The sequence below is a fragment of the Entelurus aequoreus genome, linkage group LG04 (assembly GCF_033978785.1).
Source record: "Entelurus aequoreus isolate RoL-2023_Sb linkage group LG04, RoL_Eaeq_v1.1, whole genome shotgun sequence".
NCBI classification, from domain to species: Eukaryota; Metazoa; Chordata; class Actinopteri; order Syngnathiformes; family Syngnathidae; genus Entelurus; species Entelurus aequoreus.
Genome location: NC_084734.1, coordinates 88,996,339 through 89,023,838, shown reverse-complemented (window position 1 = coordinate 89,023,838; position 27,500 = coordinate 88,996,339). Strand labels below are relative to the sequence as shown.

General features: G+C 40.6%; 1 protein-coding gene across 2 annotated transcripts in view; it reads right to left on the bottom strand.

The window, feature by feature from the left end:
* Positions 1 to 4,482: 4,482 nt before the first annotated feature.
* Positions 4,483 to 27,500, bottom strand: part of LOC133649137 (H-2 class II histocompatibility antigen gamma chain-like) — a 24,366-nt gene continuing 1,348 nt past the window's right edge. Inside the window, exons 2-7 of one of the 2 annotated variants that reach the window (XM_062045947.1) lie at positions 17,305 to 17,471; positions 12,356 to 12,462; positions 12,177 to 12,239; positions 12,009 to 12,095; positions 11,874 to 11,943; positions 4,483 to 5,129 (exon numbers count right to left, since the gene is read on the bottom strand). In XM_062045947.1, coding sequence (XP_061901931.1) covers positions 4,903 to 5,129; positions 11,874 to 11,943; positions 12,009 to 12,095; positions 12,177 to 12,239; positions 12,356 to 12,462; positions 17,305 to 17,471 — 721 coding nt within the window. In that variant the 3' untranslated portion in view covers positions 4,483 to 4,902. The remainder of the gene's footprint in view (positions 5,130 to 11,873; positions 11,944 to 12,008; positions 12,096 to 12,176; positions 12,240 to 12,355; positions 12,463 to 17,304; positions 17,472 to 27,500) is intronic. The other variant, XM_062045948.1, reaches the window with a different exon arrangement.

The following is a 27,500-nucleotide window of genomic DNA, read 5'->3' as shown; positions in this document are numbered from 1 at the left end:
CAAACACCTCCAGCTGCGTGTCAATAGTTTGGCCGACTCTCCAGATCAGTTTATCAATCCGGTTTAAGTCCCTTTTGCTGGTGCTGCTCCCCCAAACAAACCACTGCAAAGTACAGGGCACTGGCCACAACAGATCTCCAACACACATTAAAGGACCTAAGCTTCCTCAGGAAAAAGAGTCTGCTCATGCCCTTCATGTATGCAGCTTTGCTGTTGTCCTTCCAGTCCAGTCTGCTGTTCAAGTGGACTCCCAGGTACTTGTACTGCCCCACTACTGCCACCTCCCGGCCCTGGATGTTGATGGGCTCCACAAGGGTCATTTTCTTCTTGAAGTTGATGACCAGCTCCTTGGTCTTGTCCACATTTAGGAGCAAATGACCCGAACCGTGACCTCAAAACCGAAGTACGTATCGACACGCGACTAGGGGTACTATAAGGCCTTGTTTCTCAACCCATTGTTGGGCCGTGAGCGCCCCCTGGAGGAGCGCAAAAAATATCTGTTTCTCAGCTGTGGTCTGTATGGGCCGCAGCTGTACTCAGTTGTAATACACTTTTTTTTACCACTTGTGGCAGTAAAGACAATATCAAAGAAGTCTGGAGCTAAAGTCATATATAGAAGCAAAAAATATGACTAAAGGGATGAAGATGCATTTTTATTTTCACTTAAAATTTTATTGGCAGTTTATGCATTAAACATATATGTTATTATTACGTATAATTATTTTTTAATAATTTAGTCAGAAATGATATAATTTAGCAGTGCCTAATTGTATGTAAATGTATTATTCATCTGTTTTCATGCCTGCCTTCTTTTGCAGTATATTTGTACTTATTTTTGTAATCAGCCTGACATAAGCCTTGATGATAATCTTTGTGATTAACACAACATGGTTTCATATCGTTTGTCAAGGTTTATCTTGTTAAACTGTATACTATACACTCTTAATCTGTGGACTATTGCATATTTTACCTTACCAAGACTTCATGTTACTATAGTTTCAAAAGCAGTTAAACTGACAGTCTGAAGAATATGTATTTTTTGTAAAAGCTTTTGTTCGTAACACTTTATATTATAAAGGTCTGTCAAACTTGTTTTTACTCAGGGCCACGTCGTAACTATTGCTGTGTTTATGTTGTGTTACGGTGCGGATGTTCTCCCAAAATGTGTTTGTCATTCTTGTTTGGTGTGGATTCACAGTGTGGCGTATATTTCTAACAGTGTTAAAGTTGTTTATACGGCCACTCTTAGTGTAACCTGTATGGCTCAAGTATGCGTTGCATTCACGTGTGTGTGCGTACAGAAGCCGCACATATCTTGTGACTGGGCCAGCACTCGTTGGACTGGATGAAAAGCGGACGTGACGACAGCTCGTAGAGGACGTTAAAGGCAGTGCCTTTAAGGCACGCCCCCAAGACTGTGGTCCGGGTGCACTACGAGATATAATGACTGATAAACACCTTCGTTCGATAATGAAGGTTGCCTCAGCTCAAAGCCTGAGCCCCGACATTAATGAACTAGCATCCAAGAAAAGATGGCAGGTATCTGGCTTGGGCACATCAGATTAGATCAGTGTGTTGCAAACTGAGCAGTTTAAAGTCCTGAATGGTTGGTTTATTCATTGTTATTTTATTTTCAAATGTATTAGCCTGTGGAAAAAGTTAATGTTGATATTTACCTCAGAAGGCTGCAAATAGAAAAGAGGCATTCAATTTTTATTTAAATTGTATTTGATATGCCATTGATATTTTGTAATTATTAGTATTATTATTTGAAACTGGATTTTGCATGTCACTATAAAGTTACATAAGCCTTGCTTGTTCAATATTCAATGCAAAACTTGTTTGGGTCCCTATTAAAAGGTTCATTTGTTCAACCTTGGCCCGCGGCTTTGTTCAGTTTTACATTTTGGCCCACTCTGTATTTGAGTTTGACACCCATGATCTAGTTTATTAATACTATTAAAGATATTTTCTTGATGCTAACAAATACCACTAAAGATGCTATAATGTGGTCATCCATGTTGAATAAAGCACTTGTCTTTCCAGAAACTTTTAGTTTCTGTTATAAAAATCGACAACAAAAATAGGGTGGATTGGACCAACAATCACAATGTTTATTACTAGGACTTAATATGACGTTAGTTAATTTGCACAAGCAGGTCTTTGTAGTTATATTTAGGCATAGCAACCACAAAAGAACACAAACTAATGCGATCTCTTGTCCTTTCTTTACGTTTAGTTCTGCTCTCAAACACTACTAATATAGTAGGGAATAAACTCGAATGCATCACAGAAAGTTTCTCAAACAAATCAAATGTTCAAACAAACATTTTACAAAGTGATCACTGCAGACACAAGCATGGTCTGATTGTATGCCACAAGATGATGAAAGGGATATTTTTAAGAGGCATTTCCTTCGACGCACTCTGGCTTTTTCCCAGACTTTATGAACCACTTCTTTCTGGACTCTAGGAAAGCTCTTTTCTATCTCTCTATTTGAACGACTGGAACACCCAGGAACAGAACAGCAATATGGCTTTTTCTGCTCAAACTCTACACTCTCACTTGTTTTAATGCTACGCTCAAGCTGCTTGACCATCGTGTAGCTTGACCATCGAGTGAATTAAGCTGCAAAGAAGAAAAATGGATATGACGTCATATGCAACCCAGCTATTGTTATTTTCTTTTTTTATTCACTGCAAGTCTTGGCACCATCTTAGAAGTATGCCAAATTTCTCCTATTTAGCATGCTAATGTTTTATGCTAGCATTTTTTCTCATTTTATTAATTTAAACCTAAAAATCATGGCTTTTGACACTTGACGCCATCTTAGAAGTACGCTAACTTTTCCTATGCGAGCATGCTAATGTTTTATGCTAGCAGTTTTCCTAATTGTATTCATTCAAACCTAAAAATCACAGCTTTTGATACATGCCGCAATTTAACAATTATGCCGACTTCTCCTATTTTAACAAACTAATATTAGCATGCGAACATTTTTGCTAATTTTTTTTACCGTCAATATAAAGTTATTCCTTTTTTTTCAATGTTTAATGCCCTTTGTGTCAAAACCCTGCTTGTCAGTTGCAAAAACACAAAATATGCAATATTGCCAAGTGGAATATTTTAATGTAAAATAATTTAAGCCTTAAATAGGTCAATAAATTCTAACATAGATTTTGATTCATTATTATTTGTTTCCAGCTGGGTAAAAAAAAAAAAAGACTACTTTTTTGTCCACAGTTGCTTTGGTGAATCATAAATCCTGCCTGACTGCATTGAAATAAATAATAGTAATACATTATACACTACACATACACTTTTGATGTGATTGTCACAGTATAAAAAAATCTCAGTTAATTTTAGGCTGTAATTACTTTCTCTTTTTACAAATTTGTTTTGAACATCGTTTGGTAGAATTTTTACACATGCTTTATACATTTTTTTTTTTTTTTTACAATATTGTAGTCAACCAGGGGCAGCACGGTGTCACAGGGGTTAGTGCATGTGCCTCACAATACGAAGGTCCTGAGTAGTCCTGAGTTCAATCCCGGGCTCGGGATTTTCTGTGTGGAGTTTGCATGTTCTCCCCGTGACTGCGTGGGTTCCCTCCGGGTACTCCGGCTTCCTCCCACCTCCAAAGACATGCACCTGGGGATAGGTTGATTGGCAACACTAAATGTTCCCTAGTGTGTGAATGTGAGTGTGAATGTTGTCTGTCTATCTGTGTTGGCCCTGCGATGAGGTGGCGACTTGTCCAGGGTGTACCCCGCCTTCCGCCCGATTGTAGCTGAGATAGGCTCCAGCACCTCACTCGACCCCAAAAGGGACAAGCGGTAGAAAATGGATGGATGTATAGTCAACCAGTTCATTATATTTCAATAAGTTTAACTGTTTTAATATTAGGTTCGTAGGTTTCTGGTATCTATTTCCACTAATGACCCTTGCAGCACTCTCCTGTAAAGGAACATTGGATTTATAGTAGTTTATAATTGTTATACTTATTGTAATTACCGTATTTTTCGGACTATACGTCACAGTTTTTTTCATAGTTTGGCCGGGGGTGCGACTTATACTCAGGAGCGACTTATGTGTGAAATGATGAACACATTAGCGTAAAATATCAAATAATATTATTGATGTCATTGACTTAAGAGACTAGACGTATAAGATTTCATGGGATTTAGCGATTAGGAGTGACAGATTGTTTGGTAAACGTATAGCATGTTCTATATGTTATAGTTATTTGAATGACTCTTACCATAATATGTTACGTTAACATACCAGTTGTTATTTATGCCTCATATAACGTACACTTATTCAGCCTGTTGTTCACTATTCTTTAGACATTTTAAATTGCCTTTCAAATGTCTATTCTTGGTGTTGGCTTTTATCAAATACATTTCCCCCAAAAATGCGACTTATACTCCAGTGCGACTTATAGATGTTATTTTCCTTCTTTATTATGCATTTTCGGCCGGTGCGACTTATACTCCGGAGCGACTTATACTCCGAAAAATACGGTAGACGTTATAGTTTTAAATCAGTAAAGTGACCATTTATTGATTGTCTAACATTGACGCTCATAAAACGGATTGCCTAACGACGTGGCTGCAAAATGCATGAAATCCTGCTGAAAAGACGAGATTGGGATTTTTTTTATTTTGTTATAATTTTTTTATTTTTTTTTACTGTAGAAGACAAACTCTCTTAGAAACTCAGTGGTATGTTTGGATGCTTGCTGTATGACAAGCAGTACCACATCATAGAGTGTTGATTAGCAGAATATGTATTGGTTAGTTAAAGAGCTTATGAGCCTAAATGATTCATTAGGCAAACATCCACCAGATGACAAGAAAGATGATGAACCATACCTAATGTTTAGCACCATCCTCCAGTCCATCAATCCCAATCATCCATCACAACTCTACAGTCAGGGTCGCGGTCCGGTGTGACGGTGTCTTCCATGGCATCGCCGGTGTCCACGTCCACACACCAGCACATACCGATGGCGCGCCAGCACTGAGTGGCGAGGTAGCGGCCCTGCTGGTCACACGCGGGGCGGAAAGAAGAGAGCTGGCTGCCGCCGGCTTCGGCTTGCATTTGACACTTGGTCTTGATGGGTGACGCTGGATAGGGAGATAAAACCGTCGTCACCAAAGGGCTTCTTTGCTCTTACAGACTGATATTACATAGATAGGTCTTTAGATAGATAGGTCTTTATTGTCATTGCACAAGTACAACAAAACTTTGTTTTCAGCACAAACCCGTTCAAGATTAGACAAACAAACAGTGTACAGGGTTACAGAACAGGAACGCTGATGGGTCGCCACAAGGCGCCCCGTAAAAGATGGGGAAAAAGGTAAAACGCTGGGGAAGGATGAGTAAAAAAATACAATCTAGACTGGGCTCTTAAGTAAAAACCCTTTCATTAGGGAAAACTAAGCGGAAATAGTGCAGAACAGGAAGCGCAAGGAAAGCTATGCAGCACGTCGAGTACTTTTGACCGGTGCACCCACTCCCATTTTATCCAGTCTTCATTAGCTTCCAGTTAAATTCCGCATTGAGTTTAAAATTTCAGTCCTGACATTCCGTGCATTGCATGGTGGGGCCCCTCAGTACATCACTGGCTTGCTATGCCCCTACTCTTCAGGGCGCAGCCTCCAGTCTTCAGGCCAGGGTCTTCTGAAGATCCCCAAAACTTGTTTTAAAACTCGTGGAAACCTGGCATTGCAGGCTATAGCTCCCAGACTCTGGAACAATTTGCACCAGTCCCTCTGTGATCTTGACTGTGTTGAAACTTTTTAAATAAACATTTGAAAACTTCTCTTTTTAGTAAAGCTTTTAGTTGATTCACATTTTAACTATAAATTTGAATCCACTTTGTATCCTTTTTATGATGTTGCCCCTGTTGTTTTAATTGAATTGTTGTTTTACTACACCTGTTTTGTACAGCGCTTTGTGATTTTATCTGTGAAAAGCTCTTTATAAATAAAATCTACTTACTTACTTACTTACAAAGTAAACAAAGCCAAATGCATTAAGATCCGGCCCAGCGAAGCCGGCAGCATTTCTGGGTGTTGTTGATAATCAATCAATCAATCAATCAATCAATCAATGTTTATTTATATAGCCCTAAATCACAAGTGTCTCAAAGGGCTGTACAAGCCACAATGACATCCTCGGTACAGAGCCCACATACGGGCAAGGAAAACTCACCCCAGTGGGACGTCAATGTGAATGACTATGAGAAACCTTGGAGAGGACTGCATATGTGGGTAACCCCCCCCCCCCCCCCCCCCCCCCCCCCCCCCTAGGGGAGACCAAAAGCAATGGATGTGGAGTGGGTCTGACATAATATTGTGAAAGTCCAACACATCAGCGAAAGTCCAGTCCATAGTGGGGCCAGCAGGAACCATCCCGAGCAGAGACGGGTCAGCAGCGTAGAGATGTCCCCATCTGATGAACAGGCTAGCGGTCCACCCCGGGTTGGGAGCAGAGTAGAAAAGAAAAGAAAAGAAACGGCAGATCAACTGGTCTAAAAAGGGAGTCTATTTAAAGGCTAGAGTATACAAATTAGTTTTAAGATGAGACTTAAATGCTTCTACTGAGGTAGCATCTCTAACTTTTACCGGGAGGGCATTCCATAATATTGGAGCCCGAATAGAAAACGCTCTATAGCCCGCAGACTTTTTTTGGGCTCTGGGAATCACTAATAAGCCGGAGTTCTTGACCGTGTAGTATTTTATACGTAAGTAGTAAAACCTTAAAGTCGCATCTTAGGTGCACAGGAAGCCAGTGCAAGTGAGCCAGTATAGGTATATATATATGTATATAAAAGGTATATACAGTATAGGCGTAATATGATCAAACTTTCTTGTTTTTGTCAAAAGTCTAGCAGCTGCACTTTGTACCATCTGTAATCTTTTAATGCTAGACATAGGGAGGCCCGAAAATAAAACGTTACAGTAATCGAGACGAGATGTAACGAACGCATGAATAATGATCTCAGCATCGCTTGTGGACAAAATGGAACGAATTTTAGCGATATTACGGAGATGAAAAAAGGCCGTTTTAGTAACACTCTTAATGTGTGACTCAAACGAGAGAGTTGGGTGGAAGATAATACCCAGATTCTTTACCGAGTCGCCTTGTTTAATTGTTTGGCTGTCAAATGTTAAGGTGGTATTATTAAATAGATGTCGGTGTCTAGCAGGACCGATAATCAGCATTTCCGTTTTCTTAGCGTTGAGTTGCAAAAAGTTAGCGGACATCCATTGTTTAATTTCATTAAGACACGCCTCCAGCTGACTACAATCTGGCGTGTTGGTCAGCTTTAGGGGCATAAATAAATGGCTTTGGCTTTGCATAGTAGTTTTAACTTACACTTACAGATGTAGCGACCAACTGTAGTTACTGACAGTGGTTTTCTGAAGTGTTCCTGAGCCCATGTGGTGATATCCTTTACACACTGATGTCGCTTTTTGATGCAGTACTGCCTGAGGGATCGAAGGTCACGGGCATTGCCGCTTACGTGCAGTGATTTCTCCAGATTCTCTGAACCTTTTGATGATATTACGGAGCGTAGATGGTGAAATCCCTAAATTCCTTGCAATAGCTGGTTGAGAAATGTTGTTTCTAAACTGTTGGACAATTTGCTCAGGCATTTGTTGACAAAGTGGTGACCCTCGCCCCATCCTTGTTTGTGAATGACTGAGCATTTCATGGAATCTGCTTTTATACCCAATCATGGCACCCACCTGTTCCCAATTAGCCTGTTCACCTGTGGGATGTTCCAAATAAGTGTTTGATGAGCATTCCTCAACTTTATCAGTCTTTTTTTGCCACTTATGCCAGCTTTTTTTAAACATATTGCAAATAACAAAGTTTACCAGTTCGAACGTTAAGTAACTTGTCTTTGCAGTCTATTCAATTGAATATAGGTTGAAAAGGATTTGCAAATAATTGGATTCCGTTTTTTATTTATGATTTACACAACGTACCAACTTCACTGGTTTTGGGTTTTGTACCATAAACTAATAATTGTCGTTCAAGATCATGACACTGCTGTCATAGAATATTCATTAACGGTAAAGACAATGTTTGAAGTAACCACTTTTATTAGTAAAATGATTCAAACAACCAAACATTTAAGGCGGAAAAAAGTAATGGGACATCCCTGGAGTTGTCTCTGAATATTAGCCTGCTAACTTTACACAACTTCAGGTGTAGATTCGTTAAACAATAATGGGGGTTTGCGTATGTCAACTAACACTTCTACTCCTGAACCGTTGCACACAAAAGGGTGAAAGCGTTACAGAATATGTGTTGCTATTGTTTTCCTCACAAATACACCTCATGGTGGCCCTGTTATTGAAACCCAAAAGTTAAATTGACTTGAAATTTCTCACACAGCTCAATGTCCTGGACAAAAAGATCTGCTATAACTTGAGGGTGTTTGGCCGAATCCCCACACCACACAGCTTTAAAGGACTAAGCAACTAACTGCCCATAAATCAGTGACCATTTGTCATGTATGCATTTTTACCACAACCCATAGAGGGCGCCACACATGTGATTTGTGACTGAATGCACCATTGTGTATTTTTCTTTGTTTATCATTATTGTATATTAAACTTAATACAAGTTATTTCTCCAAAATATGCAACTGTTTTTCTCTGTCTATTATTTTTCAATGAAAAATGAAAGAGAAACGGTTGAAAAGCCTCTTGAGATGCAGAGGAGATCCATTACATGTAGCTCTTTGAAAGGCTTCAATGGACAACTGAGAACTTCTTTGAATTATATATCAATAACATACCGTATTTTCCGGACCATAGGGCGCACCGGATTATAAGGCGCACTGCCGATGAATGGTCTATTTTCGATCTTTTTTCATATATATAAGGCGGTCTTATTTACGTGGCTCACCTTCGACAGCGTCTTCTCCCCGTCATCTTTGTTGTAGCGGTGTAGCGTGCAAGGACGGGAATGGAAGAAGTGTCAAAAGATGGAGCTAACTGTTTTAATGACATTCAGACTTTACTTCAATCAATAACGGAGCAGCCGTCGGAAATGTGTCCCATGAAAAAACGTCCAACTCTAAGAACTAATGTTCCTTGGGTGAATAATGTAAACCCACTACCACTTTAGCGCTTTCATGGCAGATGTAAGAGTAAGAGCTTTACGCTACTTTATATTAGAAATGGCAACAGCGGAGGATGAATGTCCCATAACAAGAAGACCTACTCAGTGGTTAGAGTGTCCGCTCTGAGATGGGTAGGTTGTGAGTTCAAACCCCGGCCGAGTCATACCAAAGACTATAAAAATGGGACTCATTACCTCCCTGTTTGGCACTCAGCATCAAAGGTTGGAATTGGGGGTTAAATCACCAAAAATGATTCCCAGGCACGGCCACCGCTGCTGCCCACTGCTCCCCTCACCTCCCAGGGGGTGATCAAGGGTGATGGGACAAATGCAGAGAATAATTTTGCCACACCTAGTGTGTGTGTGACAATCATTGCTACTTTCACTTTTTAAGATAGAGAAAAGGAAGAATCTTATCGACTACGGTGTCGTCATGGACTACAAAGGCGGATGCGCGTAATTTTTCAGGACTTATACAGATCCCAAATACACATCAGCAGGTACCAGAAGGTAAGAAAAGTTGCTTTTGCATAATATTGCGAAACAAAACGCCAGATAATATGTCTTACCTTATATACACACCATATTAATACTGGTATGTTGAAGCACAGTACAATCCATCTAGCGGTGCGGCTTCATAGCTTACCAAAGTCCTACTAAAGTTTAAAGTAACAATGATTGTCACACACACACTAGATGTGGTGAAATTTGTCCTCTGCATTTGACCCATCCCCTTGGGGAGCAGTGGGCAGCAGCGGCGCCGCGCCCAGGAATCATTTTGGTGATTTAACCCCCAACTCCAACCCTTGATGCTGAGTGCCAAGCTAAAACATTTTGATAGATTTTTGAGCGCCGTGTGTAATGTTCTATATTTTCAATGGAACATATACCGTATTTTTCGGACTAAAAGTCACAATTTTTTTCATAGTTTGGCCGGGGGTGCGACTTATACTCAGGAGCGACTTATGTGTGAAATTATTAACATATTACCGTAAAATATCAAATATTTGATTTAGCTCATTCACGTAAGAGACTAGACGTATAAGATTTCAACGGATTTAGCGATTAGGAGTGACAGATTGTTTGGTAAACGTATAGCATGTTCTTTATGTTATAGTTATTTGAATGACTCTTACCATAATATGTTACGTTAACATAGCAGTTGGTTATTTATGCCTCATATAACGTACACTTATTCAGCCTGTTGTTCACTATTCTTTAGACATTTTAAATTGCCTTTCAAATGTCTATTCTTGCTGTTGGCTTTTATCAAATACATTTCCCCAAAAAATGCGACTTATACTCCAGTGTGACTTATATGTTTTTTTCCTTCTTTATTATGCATCCAAAAAATACGGTACAATGTTTGTGTTGTTTACTTGAGTCATATTGCCATCAGAGTGGAGTCTACATGTACAAGGTTCAAGGTTCAACTTTATTGTCCCCGCGGGGAAATTTGTCTTGGGCACAGTGCATCATTGCTTTCTTAACATACACAAAAACAACAGAACAAAAACACAAGCGCAGACACAACTACAACCAGACAACTAACATTTAAACATCAGAACATGGAGCTTGATAGACATAGGTGGCACTTTGATGTAGGCATAAAATCTACAGTATGGAGATAAAGATAAAGTGCCAGTGTGCATTGCACTAGAGCTCATAGATAAAGTGCTATGTGCTAAAGTGCTTAGTTCTAAAAAAAAGTGCTAACCTATGTATTAACATTCTATTGCACCTTGTCGGTCAGCTTAATGGAGGCTGGGACAAATGATAATTTAAGGCGGTTCGATTTGCATAGTGGGCCTGATGGCAGGGTTCTATATTCAGGGAAGAGTGGGTGTTGTGAGTTGGAAATAATTTTCTTAGCTTTTTTCCTAACTGCCTGCTCATAGATGCTCTGTATAGGCTCATATTCTTTCCTCCCTACGATTTTCATTGCCGTTTTATGCATGCCGGCCAGTTTGCTTTTAGCTTAATGGTTAGGTTGCCAAACCATGAGGTGATCCCGTATCTAATGATGCTCTCTACAATGGCACGGTAGAAAATCATCATGATGTGGGTGCTTACGCCGTACAATCTTAATCTTCGCAAAAAATATAGCCTCTGTTGCAATCTATTGCACAGTTTGTCAATATGTGTCTTCCAGCAGAGAAGATTATCATAATGAATCCCTAAATATTTATATGAGGATACCTGGGTGATTTCCTGATTTTTGATGACCACTGGCTCATGGTCAGTCACTTTCCTCGGATCCAAAACCATTTCCTGTGTCTTGGTCACATTTAAAATAAGATAGTTGGTATCACACCACCTAATAAATAGGTCTATCTCGTCTTGGTACACAGAGGGGTCCGTATCCTTGTGTAGAAGGCTTAGGAGCACGGTATCGTCCGCAAATTTCACCATATAATTGTTAGGGTGCACAGTCCTACAATCATTGGTGTACAGTGTAAACAGTGTTGGTGATACAACGCAACCCTGTACAGTATCTCTTATGTGTGACTGCCATCATATTGCAGTCTACACGTATCTCTTATGTTTGACTGCCATCTACTAGTCACACTTATCATTTCACTATGAACCAAATAAAATAGCTTCAAGGTCATTAGGCGCACTGGGTTATAAGGCGTACCGTCAAGTTTTGAGGAAAAAAAAGGATTTTAAGTGCGCCTTATAGTCTGGAAAATACAGTAGTAATGAGTTGTAGTAGCCTGGCTCACCAATGGGGGACACTGCCTTGAGCTGGGCCATCTGGAAGAGGATATTGTTGCCCATCCACGATTCAAAGCTCTGCGGAAAGAAAACATTTTTAATTAACATTATTGCTGGGTAAGGTTCTTATATCTGAGCTTCACCTTCCAGTTGCTGTGGTTCAAGTGTTTCTTCAAGCTCTGCAGGTTCCCAAATATGGTGTCATTGAACTCTGGCAACTCAAAGTTCTCCTAAAAAAGTGATAATTATTTACTGTCACCGCCATATTTGAGAATGCGAAGATAAAGTAACGTTTTCTGAGAGCAAATGACCTCCATTAGACTCATCATTTCCTCCACGCTGACGGCCGCAGACACACTGTGCTTCTCTTCCTGCTGACAGCAATTTAGACACAAATAGATTTTGTTTTTAGTGGAGATAGAGCAAAATAACTAACAGAAATAATGACTCTTACACTTACAGTTAAATTATTGTTTTGTGTAAAACGTACTTCCGCAGGTGCTTTGGGCTCAGGAAGGGATACTGCTGCGTCTGCTTCCAAAAACGAATTCATCAAAGGGTGTCCGTTTGCTGGCACACGCTTCTTTATTGGAACCCCTGCAGGAGTCAAAATTATGGGCTCAGAAGCATTCATCTTCCCAAATTTGACAACTGGCTTTCAATTATTTATTTTTTTTGTAAAGTGCAACTTTTTACCATTTAAATCATGCAACAAAATATCACACATTTTAAGGAATGCCACGATATTTGTCTCTTTTTTAGAATATACTACTTTTTCTATGCGTGTCTCTAGAATTTTACCACAAAATGTACTTTGGCATATTGCTATAAATGGAAAAACAGTTCCAGGTTTTTTTAATGGTACATTTCTGGCGACTGAACTGCCAGGTTTTGGGGTTTTTTACCGTAAAATCTACGGTTGTTGATTGTACATGCTGTACATGCAAAAACATTATTTTTTATACGGTGTACAATTTGATGGATAACTTGCTTTGGAATCCTAAGTCAAGCAGATATTTAAGTGTTTATTTGAACAAAATAAAAACGTTTAGAATGTATAATAATGTATTTGTTACATTAGTAGTGCTGTCAAACGATACATTTTTTAATCAGATTAATCACACTTCAACATTTTGATTTATCGCAGTTATTACTTGTGTGCATAATATTTTCTTTACTTTCAGAAAGACACCAGTATTTTGACCTAAATGCAATTTTATTATCAGATTGAGAATGTAATTTTTCTAAAATGAAAAGAAATACATTTAGTAAGAAAAGATACAGTACTTTATTGACGCACATCATTTCCAGGATTTCGCTGGCCATATAAAATGATGTGGTGGGCCAAATCTGGCCCTGGGCCTTGCATTTGACACCTGTACTTTAAAATGGTTAAAATTAGAGATCCACCGATGTTTTTTTCAGGGCCGATACCGATCATTATCAGTCCAGGAGGCCAATACCCAATATTTGGAGACAATATTAATTTGTATTACTATTCATAAAATAAATAGTATACATCAGTAAACAGCTTGACAAGGCTTTAAGTTCTTTTTTTCACATTATTTTTTTAAAAACATTGGACTAGTAGCAACATAATGTTTTACGCGGCACTAATGTTGTGGTTCATTTAGCATCAAAAACATCAGGGGATTTCACAAACACCTTTATTACGTGTCTAGAGGAGTATCTACATTTGCATGGCAAAATATGGGAAATATCCTGGGGAAATTAGCCGTTTATGGATTTAATATGGATTTGTAATGTTTCCTTGTGAGAACCCTGAAATATTGTGAACATTTATATAAATCACGTCCAGGCTCCTTCACGTTGCATATAGTCGAGACCTTATTCCAAGCTGACTGAAATAATTTTTTCCTGGATGTCACAGAAATCATGAGAATGTTGTCTCTTCTTCTTTACTTATATTGTCATGCTCTGTCATGCCTTGTTTTTGGTTTTGTGATGTTTTCCCTGTGATGGGGGTGTTTTCCTGTTTAGCGCTCTTATTTTCTTTCCATTTCACATTTGGTTAGTGTTGTCATGCAGCCATTTCACTCCGGCTGCTGAGTAATAATTATTGTTCTCACCTGCGAGCAAAGTATCAGAGGGTTTGATAAGCCAGCTGTTGTTTCGCTTTCCGCTTTCTTTATTTTCATGCCTTTTTACATTGTGGATTGTCACTGAAGGCATCCCAACTATGAATGAAGACATGTGGAGTTATGTACTTAACAAAAAAAGGTAAAATAACTAAAAACATGTTTTATATTCTAGTTTCTTCAAAATAGCCATCTTTTGCTCTGATTACTGCTTTGCACACTCTTGGCATTCTCTCCATGAGCTTCTGAAATGGTTTTCACTTCACAGATGTCATAGTTGCTATGCCTTCAGTGACAATCTACAATGTAAATAGTCATGAAAATAAAGAAAACGCATTGAAATGAGAAGGTGTGTCCAATCTTTTGGCCTGTACTGTATATGGTTTATTAAAAATGAAAAGAAGAAATACATTTAGTAAGAAAATATACAGTACTTTTTTGACGCATATCATTTCCAGGATTTCGCTGGCCATATAAAATGATGTAGTGGGCCAGATCTGGCCCTGGGCCTTGCGTTTGACACCTGTGTTTTAAAGGGTTAAAATTAGAGATCCACCGATATGTTTTTTTCAGGGCCAATACCGATCATTATCAGTCAAGGAGGCCAATACCTAGCCAACATTTGGAGACGATATTCATTTGCAGTACAAGTTATGTAAACATTAATAGTATACTGTACATCAGTAAACAGCTAGACAAGGCTTTAAGTTCTTTTTTTTCACATTTTTAGAAAACATTGGACTAGTAGCAACATAATGTTTTATGCGGCACTAATGTTGTGGTTCATTTAAAAACAACGGGATTTCACAAACACTTTCCTTACATGTGTCTAAGAGGACTATCAACATTTGCATTGCAAAGTATGAGAAATATCCTGGGGAAATTAGCAGTTTATGGATTTATTACATTTAGACTTCCTTTTTTATTGTCATTCAAATTTGAACTTTACAGTACAGATAAGAACGAGATTTTGTTGCATTAGCTCATGGTGGTGCAGGATAAAAAAGCAATAAGGTGTATATATAAATAAATAGATTACTGTACAGATAAATATATTGCACTTTTTCATCTGCATCTACGTTTATGGATGTATGTTATATTGTCTTTTTATTCCAGCGAGTTAATCCTTTTTTGGGGGGAATTGAGGGGATTATTATGATGCGTTCAGGAGTCTTACGGCCTGAGGGAAGAAGCTGTTACAGAACCTGGAGGTTCTGCTTCGGAGGCTGAGGAACCTCTTTCTAGAGTCCAGCAGTGAAAACAGTCCTTGGTGGGGGTGGGAGGAGTTTTTGCAGATTTTCTGAGCCCTGGTCAGGCAGCGGCTTTTTGCGATCTCCTGGATAGGAGAAAGAGGAGTCCTGATGATCTTTTCCGCCGTCCTCACCACTCTCTGCAGAGACTTCCAGTCTGAGGCACTGCAGGCTCCAGTCCAGACAGAGATGCTGTTGGTCAGCAGGCTCTCTATAGTGCCTCTGTAGAATGTGCTGAGAATGGGGGGAGGGAGCTGTGCTCTTTTCATCCCACGCAAAAAGTGCATGCGCTGCTGAGCTCTTTTTACAAGAGCTCCGGTGTGTAGGGACCAGGTTATATTGTCAGTTATCTGCACCCCCAGGAACTTGGTGCTGCTTAACATCTCCACCGCTGTGCCGTTGATGAAGAGTGGAGCGTGGCTGGACTGGTGCTTCCTGAAGTCAACGATGATCTCCTTGGTCTTGTCGACGTTCAGGACCAGGTTGTTGGTTCTGCACCAGTCAACCAGATCTTTCACCTCCTCCCTGTAGTCCATGTCGTTGTTGTCACGGATGAGGCCCACTACTGTCGTGTCGTCCGCATATTAAGGTTTCCTTGTGAGAACCCTAAAATATTGTGAACATTTATATAAATCACGTCCAGGCTCCTTCACGTTGCATATAGTCGAGACCTTTTTCCAAGCTGACTGACATCATTCCTTCCTGGATGTCACAGAAAGTATGAGAATGTTGTCTCTTTTTCATTACTTATATTGTCATGCGCTGTCATGCCTTGTTTTTTTGGTTTTGTGATGTTTTCCCTGTGTTGGGGGTGTTTTCCTGTTTAGCGCTCTTAATTTCTTTCCATTCCCTGTTTGGTTGGTGTTTTCACGCAGCCATTTCACTCCGGCTGTTGAGTAATAATTATTGTTCTCACCTGCGAGCAAAGTATCAGAGGGTTTGATAAGCCAGCTGTTCATGCTTCGCTACGTTGCTTTCAGCCTCCCCATGTTTTTGGTGCACTTCCCTATTGCATGCTTTTCTTTCGTATTTTTGAGCATTAAATATAATTTTTTTTTTTTTTTTACCTGCACGCTGTTGCCGGCTGTCTTTTTGCATCCGGGACCACGACACCCACCGCAAACCATGAGGGCCTTGTCGTAACATTTATAATAACATATATAATATTTTTGGCAGATATACAGTACAGGGCAAAAGTTTGGACACACCTTCTCCTCATTCAATGTGTTTTCTTTATGTTCATGACTATTTACATTGTAGATTGTCACTGAAGGCATCAAAACTATGATATAACAAAAAAAGGTGAAATAACTGAAAACACGTTTTATATTCTAGTTTTTTCAAAATAGCCACCCTTTGCTCTGATTACTGCTTCGCACACTCTTGGCATTCTCTCAATGAGCTTCAAGCACACCTGTGAAGTGAAAACCATTTCAGGTGACTACCTCTTGAAGCTCATGGAGAGAATGCCAAGAGTGTGCAAAGCAGTAATCAGAGCTATTTTGAAGAAACTAGAATATAAAACATGTTTTCAGTTATTTCATCTTTTTTTTGTTAAGTACATAACTCCACATGTGTTCATTCATAGTTTTGATGCCTCCAGTGACCATCTACAATGTAAATAGTCATAAAAATACAAAAAAACGCATTAAATGAGAAGGTGTGTCCAAACTTTTGGCCTGTAATGTATGTAAAAAAGAAAAAAGAAAAAAAAGAAGAAGACCGATACCAATATATATATATATATATATACCAATAGGGACGGCGTGGCGAAGTTGGTAGAGTGGCTGTGCCAGCAATCGGAGTGTTGCTGGTTACTGGGGTTCAATCCCCACCTTCTACCTTCCTAGTCACGTCCGTTGTGTCCTTGGGCAAGACACTTCACCCTCTGCCTCTGATGGCTGCTGGTTAGCGCCTTGCATGGCAGCTCCCGCCATCAGTGTGTGAATGTGTGTGTGAATGGGTGAATGTGGAAATACTGTCAAAGCGCTTTGAGTACCTTGAAGGTAGAAAAACGCTATACAAGTACAACCCATAATATAGGTCAAAATAACCTACTGATAATCGTTGGATTAAATCCCTTCTTTTACCTTGAGGTGCTTGCAGCTGCCTTGTCATTTTGTCAGCGTTCCTCTGCAGCGTTTGAATCTGCCGCCCCTGGTCAAACACCATGTAGGCCACAAACACCTGACTGGCCACCAGCAGGCACCCCAGCGTAGTCAGGCCTGCCACCTTCAGGGCGCAGCTGTTGGAGCCTCTGTAGGGTAGAGAGGAAACAACTAAATGATGATAAAAGGATCAAATGCTGGACTGAAGGACATTAGGTGACAATAAAGAGACGTCAGCACAGCATTGTGAAAAAACAAACCACCCAATGAATCACGATTCAGCATAAAAACATGCATTAATGTCAACAGTATGTCTTGGTTTTATCAGATTGACTGCAGGTAGAAAAAAGAAATAATGTAATGCCGTATTTTTATATTCAATTTAAATAACTTTTATGCAGTTACCCTTAAAACAAGAACATTCCTGCGGAAATTTTGAATAGGTCTGCTATCTGTGATAGACCGACTTGCTGCTTTTTAGCCTATTTATTCAGGGAAATGCTAATAAAGCTAATAGCTAACACACTAACAGCTAACATGCTAACCAAAAGTAACAAACTAAGTATCAAAAGTACTAAATCAGTTCTACATCATGACATACATTTTTACCATAACAAAATAACTAAAATGCTAATAATTAGCATGCTAACACCCGGCAATAGCATGAGTATGAAAAACGCCACGGTAGTTGTATCATGTTTCTACATCATGCCATACTTGTATTTGCATTTTTTATATTAGGAAACTAGTTATAAGGTTAACAATTAGTATATTAGTACCACGCAGAAATTCTGAATAGGTCTGCCATCTGTGAGAGACCGACTTGTTGCTTTTGAACCGATTTATTCATTTATTATATGAGGCATAAATAACCAACTGAGAACATGCCTGGTATGTTAACGTAACATATTATGGTAAGAGTCCAGTGTTTCCCACACATTCATTTATTTGTGGCGGCCTGCCACGAAAGAATTACGTCCGCCTCAAATAAAAAAATAAAAATAAATAAAAATAAAATAAAATAAAATAAAAATAATTTTTTTTATTTATTTTTTGTCCTGTCCAGCTTCTCAGGCAAATCATATAGTTGATGTAGATGCCCTTACAGGCTGTTCAGATTTACTTTACAAAAGAGAAGTGTAGGATACTTCTCTTGTTGCCTTATTTGTATTTGACCACTACTGTTTTCTGTTTATTTGTTACTGACTGTGGCAGGACACCTCTGCCTCTGTTTCACTTTATGTTGCTGATAAATAATATGCTTGTAGTAGTAGGCTAAAGTTAAATTATTTAGTATGCACTAATTAAAGGGGCAGAGCTTTAAGAGACATTGTAGCTTTTATATTTTATAAAATATATTTTTTGTAAGAACCACAATTAATAAATATATTTCAGTGAATAACTTATTGTTCAAATCTGTATATAAATATGTACATAAAGTGTTGTAATTATATTGTAAAATGGATGGATGGATGGATGTTTAAAACAAAACTGTTATTAATTAGTAAGTATACATTTTTTGAGCCTTTTTAGAGAAAATCATATTGTAGTAAATTATGCAAATTACTCGATGATGTCATGTGACCACGCCCATAGCCACGCCCCCACCGCCACAGGTATCTTGGCAGTTTATGGGAAACACTGGAGTTATTCAAATAACTATAACATATCAGAATCAGAATCAGAATAGTTTTATTGCCATTGTTTGAGAACGGGTTCACAAACTAGGAATTTTTCTTGGTGCAAACGTGCGACATAAAACACATATAACACATATTTGGTAATAAAAAGAGCTATAACTGAGCTAAAAGATAGACTTAGAAGGAATTCAAGGAGCTGCTGTTAGGAGTTATTGTTCATTTGCCTGATGGCCGAGGGGAAAAAACTGTTCAGGTGGCGGGAGGTGTGGGTCTGGATGGAGCGTAGTCTCCTGCCTGAGGGGAGAGGGGAGAATAGTTTGTGTCCAGGGTGAGAAGAGTCAGCTGTGATCCGACCCACACGCCTCCTGGTCCTGGAGGAGAACAAGTCCTGGAGGGATGGGAACTTGCAGCCAATCACCTTCTCAGCAGCACGTACGATGCGCTGCAGTCTATTCTTATCCTGGACTGTGGCGCCGGGGAACCACACTGTGATGGAGGAGGTCAGGATGGACTCTATGATGGCTGAGTAAAACTGCACCAGCATCTCGGTCGGCACCTTAAGTTTCCTCAGCTGCCGCAGGAAGTACATCCTCTGCTGGGCCTTCTTGATGAGGGAGCTGATGGTGAGCTCCCACTTGAGGTCCTGGGTGATGGTGGTGCCCAAGAAACGGAAGGAGTCCACAATGGGGGCGGGGGTGGGAGAGTCAATCAGGGTGAGGGGGGATGGTGGGGCTGTGACTTTCCTGAAGTCCATGATCATCTCCGCTGTTTTCTGGGCGTTCAGCTCCAGGTTGTTGAGGCTGCACCAGGACGTCAGCCGGTCCACCTCTCTCCTGTAGGCGGACTCATCGCCATTCAAGATGAGCCTGATGAGGGTGGTGTCATCCGCAAACTTGAGCAGTTTTACGGATTGGTGACTGGAGGTGCAGCAGTTTGTATACAGGGAGAAGAGCCAGGGGGAGAGTACACAGCCCTGAGGAGTACCAGTGTTTGTGGTTCGACTGTCCGAGACAATCTTCCCCAGCCGTACGTGCTGTCTTCGGTCTGTCAGGAATTCATTAATCCAACTGCAGAGGGAGTCGGGCACGCTGAGCTGGTAGAGCTTGTCTCATAGCATTCCAGGGAGGGTGGTGTTGAAGGCAGAGCTGAAGTCCACAAATAGGATCCTATCGTAGGTTCCTGGGGAGTCCAGATGCTCCAGGATGAAGTGGAGGGCCAGGTTCACTGCATCATCCACAGACCTGTTGGCTCTGTAGGCGAACTGCAGTGGGTCCAGGAGGGGGGCGGTGATATCCTTGAGGTGGGGCAGGACCAAGCGTTCAAAGGACTTCATGACCACAGACGTCAGCGCGACCGACCTGTAGTCATTTAGTCCTGTGATCCGTGCTTTCTTGGGGACAGGGACAATAGTAGAGGTCTTAAAGCAGGACGGCACGCGGCATAGCTCCAGAGAGGTGTTAAAAGTGTCAGTGAAGACAGGAGCCAGCTGGTCCGCACAGTGTCTGAGAGTGGAGGGGGAGACACCATCCGGCCCGGGGGCCTTCCGCGTATTCAGCTTCAAGAACTGCCGGCGTACATCCTCTCCTTTGATGGAGAGGGTCTTTACAGTCTTGTGATGTCATTGGAGTCCTGTGATGTCATTGGAGTCCTTTGAGTCCTTTAACTCCTTTAATGAAGTGCTGGCATTGGTGGGGAGGGTGATAGTGGGGGGAGCATGGCTTTGATGAGCTGAAGGCCGTTCATGACGACAGTAATGTGTGTTGAGGCCCTGAGCGAGAACATGCTATACGTTTACCAAACAATCTGTCACTCCTAATCGCTAAATCCCATGAAATCTTCTTCCTTGGTGTCGCTTCTAAACAACTCTGCCAACTCCAAAGGTAGACAATAATAATAATAATAATGGATTAGATTTATAGAATATTTACAATGCGCCGCTTCCTCTTATCGGTACGTCGCTTACGTCAGAGTCATCGTCAGTTGCAGTTTCAATTATTCCAGCCTTTCGGAATCCGGACACGATGGTTTTGGTTGTCACTGAAGCCCATGCTTTTTCCATCCATCCAATGACATCCAGAAAAGTTGCATGGCGCATTCTCCCGGTTGCCGTGAAGTTGTGCTCTCCATCCATCATCCACTGCTCCCACAGGCCCTTCTCAGTTTTTATAAGTTACCGGCAATGTGGAAATGATCAATTTTCATAGGTTCGGAAGTAGTAGCAGGTAGCATCTTTTTTTTCACAATGCACTTCTGCCGTGACCCGCCCCCGCCGAATTTGTATTGGTTGACATGTGTGTGTGTGACGATTGCTGATGTACGTCTAGTCTCTTACGTGAATGAGATAAATAATATTTGATATTTTACGGTAATGTGTTAATAATTTCACACATAAATCGCTCCAGAGTATGAACTATGAAAAAAACTGCGATTTATAATCCGAAAAATACGGCAATAATGTCTTTCTCACTGGCACTCATTGAGGGCGGACGCTCCCCTTTCCTCTCCCTTATCTCTCCCGCTTGCTTCTTTGTCTTGTCTTAACTTTCTTGTTGCCTTCTTTTGCACTGCTCTCCAAATCTAAACATTGGAACTAATTAACTGGCCTCAACGAAATTGACAAGATCTTGGGTTTGGGGGAACCTGCTTGTCTTGACGGAGCGGTTGTTGCTGGACACACGACGGACTCTTGGGAGAAGAAGGAGTGCCGCGTGCCTGGCGACCCTTTTCTGTCGAGGACATGAAGATATCCAACTATTCGGAATTATGACAACAGGACATCTGCTGATTGGAGTAAGCGTTGCTCTGGTTTGTCGACCAATTGGAAGTTGCTGGCAGTCTTCAAAGTACCCCAAAGCTGCCACAAATGATTGGAAGATGCGGGCAGAACTGTGGACATTTTGTAATTTGGATAACAACGGACTGTCTGCCCCGCAGGATGAATTTGAGGACCAGTCATAGAATATTTAGAGTGAAAAGCAAATTTTATTTCACTCGCATACAAAACATTCTAACTTGGATTGTTTCCCTGGCTTCGAGACTCTCCTGAAGCCTGCTCAGTGGCCTAGTGGTTAGAGTGTTCGCCCTGAGATCGGTAGGTCGTGAGTTCAAACCCCCCGAGTCAGACCAATATAAAAATGGGACCCATTACCTCCCTGCTTGACACTCAGCATCAAGGGTTGGAATTAGGGGTTGAATCACCAAAATGATTCCCGAGCGCAGCCACTGCTGCTGCTCACTTCTCCCCTCACCTCCCAGGGGGTGAACAAGGGGATGGGTCAAATGCAGAGGACAAAATTTACCACACCTAGCGTGTGTGTGACTATCATAGGTACTTTAACTTTATAACTTGACAGTGCGGCGAAGACACAACAAACTTCCTTTTTGTCTGTCATGGACACACACCTGTTGTTGTTGACTTTGGACTGACTGGCGGCTGCAATAACACCAAGGCCGCGGAACAGAGACACGCGGCAGGCTTACACACACACACATGCATCCACGAAAAATATACGCCACACACACATATCCCACCCCCCATCCAACGCCCTTGACGCGAATCTCTTAGGGGTGATGGACGGCTGGGCACCACCTGAAGAGCTGCAGCCCTCCACCGTAGCTCCCACTCCCTCCCCTCTGTTGCAAGTCTCGAGATGTATGTTGTAATATGTATACGTGCTTTGCTATGGAGGTTTTTCCCACTCCAGACTGGGCTCCTAATTGTATTTTTTTTACTCATCCTCCCCCAGCGACAACCTTTATCCCATCTTTTACGGGGCGCCTTGTGGCGAGCCCTCAGCGTTCCTGTTCTGTAACCCTGTACACCAGGGGTGTCCAAAGTGCGGCCCGCAGGTCATTTTTTAACGGCCCCACGGCACATTTTAAAAATACGATTGAAAAATTTTTCAAACGTAAAAAGTGGTATAAAGGAGCAAACAAAGAATATGTTGCAATGTTTACTGTAATAACACAAAGCTGCAATGCAGGCTGTTTCTTTCTTTAAAAAATAATAATGAATCAAAATCAATGTCATTAAGAATTATTGACCTATTCAAAAGGCTCCAATTACGTCACGTTAAATATTCCACTTTGAGATATTTTTTGGGGAAAATGTAGCATATTTTGTGTTTGCCATATAAAAAACTGAGCTGTTTTTTTTTTAAAAAAGAAAGGCCTAAAACGAAAAAACAAAAATAAAACTTATAATTGACGGATAGATCTGAAGTTGATTTCGAGATTATTGTGTTAAAGGCCTACTGAAATTATTTTTTTTTATTTAAACGGGAATAGCAGATCCATTCTATGTGTCATACTTGATCATTTCGCGATATTGCCATATTTTTGCTGAAAGGATTTAGTAGAGAACAACGACGATAAAGTTCGCAACTTTTGCTCGCTGATAAAAAAAAGCCTTGCCTGTAGCGGAAGTAGCGTGACGTCACAGGAGCTAGTATTCCTCACAATTCCCCGTTGTTTACAATGGAGCGAGAGAGATTCGGACCGAGAAAGTGATGATTACACCATTAATTTGAGCGAGGATGAAAGATTCGTAGATGAGGAACGTTACAGTGAATGACTTGAGAGGCAGCGATGGACGTATCTTTTTTCGCTCTGACCGTAACTTAGGTACAAGCTGGCTCATTGGATTCCACACTCTCTCCTTTTTATATTGTGGATCACGGATTTGTATTTTAAACCACCTGGGATACTATATCCTCTTGAAAATGAGAGTCGAGAACGCGAAATGGACATTCAGTGCCTTTTATCTCCACGACAATACATCGGCGAAATGCTTTAGCTACGAGCTAACGTGATAGCATCTTGCTTTAACTGCATATAGAAACAAAAGAAATAAACCCCTGACTGGAAGGATAGATAGAAAATCAACAATACTATTAAACCGTGGACATGTAAATACACGGTTAATGCCTTCCAGGCTGGCGAAGGTTAACAATGCTGTGCTAACGACGCCATTGAAGCTAACTTAGCAATCGGACCTCACAGAGCTATGTTAAAAACATTAGCTCTCCACCTACGCCAGCCAGCCCTCATTTGCTCATCAACACCCGTGCTCACCTGCGTTCCAGCGATCGGCAGAAGGACGAAGGACTTCACCCGATGCGTTTGGCGGCCCGGAGACGTAGGAAGTCAAGGTGAGGTCGGCGGCTAGCGCTCCAACAAAGTCCTCCTGGTTGTGTTGCTGTAGTCCGCTGCTAATACACTGATCCCACCTACAACTGTCTTCTTTGCAGCCTTCATTGGTCATTAAAAAAATTGCAAAAGATGTCCAGAATACTGTGGAATTATGAAATGAAAACAGAGCTTTTTGTATAGGATTCTACGGGGTACCATAACTTCCGTTACTCGGACTTCGTCACGCGCATACGTCATCATACCGCGATGTTTCAGCCCGATATTTCCCGGGAAGTTTTAAATGTCACTTTATAAGTTAACCCGGCCGTATTGGCATGTGTTGCAATGTTAAGATTTCATCATTGATATATAAACTATCAGACTGCGTGGTCGCTAGTAGTGGCTTTCAGTAGGCCTTTAAAAGTAAATAGTAAAAAAAATGTATAATTTATTTTTTTAACACTTTAATGAGTAGGACCCTTTTGGATCCCCAATAATTTTAGTGTGATTTGTTTTTAAGTGTCATTGCTCAAAAAATAATAATGAATTAAAATCAATAGTGTTATGAGTTAATAACCTTTTAAAGGCTCAAATGATTATATAATCTCAAATATTCCACTTTAAAAAAATTATTGGGTGAAAATATTGCATATTTTGTGTTTTTTCCATAAAAAAAACAGGGTTGGGGGGGGGGGTGTATATTTTTGAATGTTAATTAATTTTTTTTTAAAGTCAAAAACATAAATAAGTAGTTTTTTTTACATGCCTTTTAAAAAAATAGTTTCAACCAAATCCATGCTACATTTTAGTGCATGTAAACATACAAAGTGTGTGTGTATTGGGGAGTGAACTTATGTTTAAAACAGAATGGGGGGGGGCATAATTTGGTGCTCCGCCCCTGCAGGTACAGTATCCAATCATAGCATGCCAGCATTTCCGCCCTGTGTTAGAATAAGGAAGTACACTTCCAAATATTCAAAACTAAATATTGCAAGGTTGTATCAGTTTGTAGACAATTTTTCAAAGTTTAACTTCTAATGGGTGAGGGCCGACATCCGGGCAACTGAGCTACATACGGGTTCTTCGAGCCATAGCAACCAGACTGGCGTTGAAAACAAACCGTTGCCATTACTCTTTAACCTGTCGACCTACGCTGGTTAAACCCGTCATTCTGCCTCCAAAATGCCGAAAAACTGTGTTGTTTTTGGTTGTGCTAACCACAACTGGAAACAGGGAAAACAAAGGTTGTATTTTGTTCTGCCAAAGCGCGATAAAAGCCCACAGAGACGAGACAAATGGCTCGCAGCTTTACACCGGGAAAACGAGGACGGTTCTCACTGGAGTCCCCCAAAGTCCCGGGTCGTGTGTTCGGATCACTTCGTTTCTGGTAAATATAAGGAACAAAAATCCACCTTCTTAACCACAACTTGGCTATACCGTCCGTGCTAATGTTGTACTTGTTGAATATTTACCTTATAACGTTCGGCAGCTGAAGTTGTTGTTGTACAAAAATAACATGCGGTTTATACTATATAGTCCAGGGGTCTCAAACACGCGGCCCGCGGGCCAATTGTGGCCCGGGAGACGTTATTTTGCGGCCCCCACCTTAATATGAAAGTTTAATGTTAGTGCGGCCCGCGAGTTTTAAATGAATGGCGCTTGACAGCGTTGTGTGCGGAGCTGAAGAAATCTACCAATCACGTTGTGGTATGAGGCTCTCGACAATATCGAGGGCGTGCCGTGATGGCACTGTCATCAGTGTCCTCTAGAATCTGTCACCGCATCATCTTTTTCTCCATACTAACAGCGTGCCAGCCCAGACACATGTTGTATGAGGCTTCTAGAGACACACGCAGGTTATTGCAAGACATACTTGAGGAACAGCCATACATTTCACACTGAGGGTGGTCATATTTTATTTTATTTATATTTTAACACTGTTACAAATATGCGCCACACTGTGAACCCACACCAAACAAGAATGACAAACACATTTCGGGAGAACATCCGCACCTAAACACAACATAAACACAACAGAACAAATACCCAGAATCCTTTGCAGCCCTAACTCTTCCGGGCTACAAAAACACCCCCGCTACCCCTAACCCCGCCCAACTCAACCCCCCCCATCTCCCGAATTCGGAGGTCTCAAGGTTGGCAAGTATGCATTGATGTCACTTGCGTAATGCAAGCAGAGAAACATTTTGCCGCTTTTCTATGACACACGCTCTTCCTTCCTCCCTCCCTCGCCCGCCTGCTCGCTCCCGCCCCCGTTGTAAACAGTCCGGGCGGGGAAGACGAGCACTCCGCCGAAGGAGCGAGCGACAATACAAAAGTGTGGTGCACTGGACCCCAGCGCTGATACAGACGTGGTGATGTTAACCCGTTCGGGGCTAATTGTGCTACCGTAACTGTAAACTCCACCCCCCACCCTCCTCCCGTTGGCTCCAGACAGAGACGATTTTTGATGCAATATTTCTTTCACAGGGGCACCCCGACGTGTCTTATTTCATTTCATTTCATTTTTATTTATCTCCTTCATTGATGTGCATCTTTGATCGATAGACAATTATACCTCAATTTTTAAATTATACATTTACACACCAATGCCTGAGAAGGAGCAGGATGAAGAAAAATCTTATATTTTTCTGCCCCCTTCAACATAGTACGTAGTCTTACTTAATGATATCATATAAACAAACAATTACATCCAAATATAACGAAAACAAACAAAAAAACACAAGAAGTGCAAAACTTCATGATGTACAAAAAGAACAAAAAAAACAAAATAAGTAGTATACACCTCACAGGATGATACAAAACAAATACAAAACTAGGCAAAAAATAAGTAAAATAATAAATATAAAGCAAAATGTAAACAGTTATGGCTGTCCATATGATCTCATTGTTCTGTCCTTATATATTTTTTCAATTGGAATATATTTTTACAATCTTTTATCTCTTGTAAAGAGAATTCCATAGTTTAACCCCCACCACTGATATGCACATTTGTTTTAAAGTTGTCCTTGAATACTGATGTTTGAAATGACCTTTTCTTCTATGCTCTTCATTCTCAGAAGTGATGACAAACATTTTTTGTAAATTTGCTGGTAATGTTTTACTTTTAGCCTTAAACATGACACATAATGTCTGTAACTTTACTAGCTCCTGTAGTTTCAATAAACCAGAATTAATAAATAATATGTTAGTGTGTTTTAAGTAATCTACTTTATGAATAATCCTTATAGCTCTTTTCTGTAGTTGATACAGAGAAAGTTGCGTTGCACAAGGAATACAATTTGAAACGTCATTATACAACTAGACATGCTGAGGAGTATGCAAAATACTAGGGGAGTGAACCGGGTTGCAAGTTTTAAAACCAGTCTACTGAGGCAACAAGATTTCGTC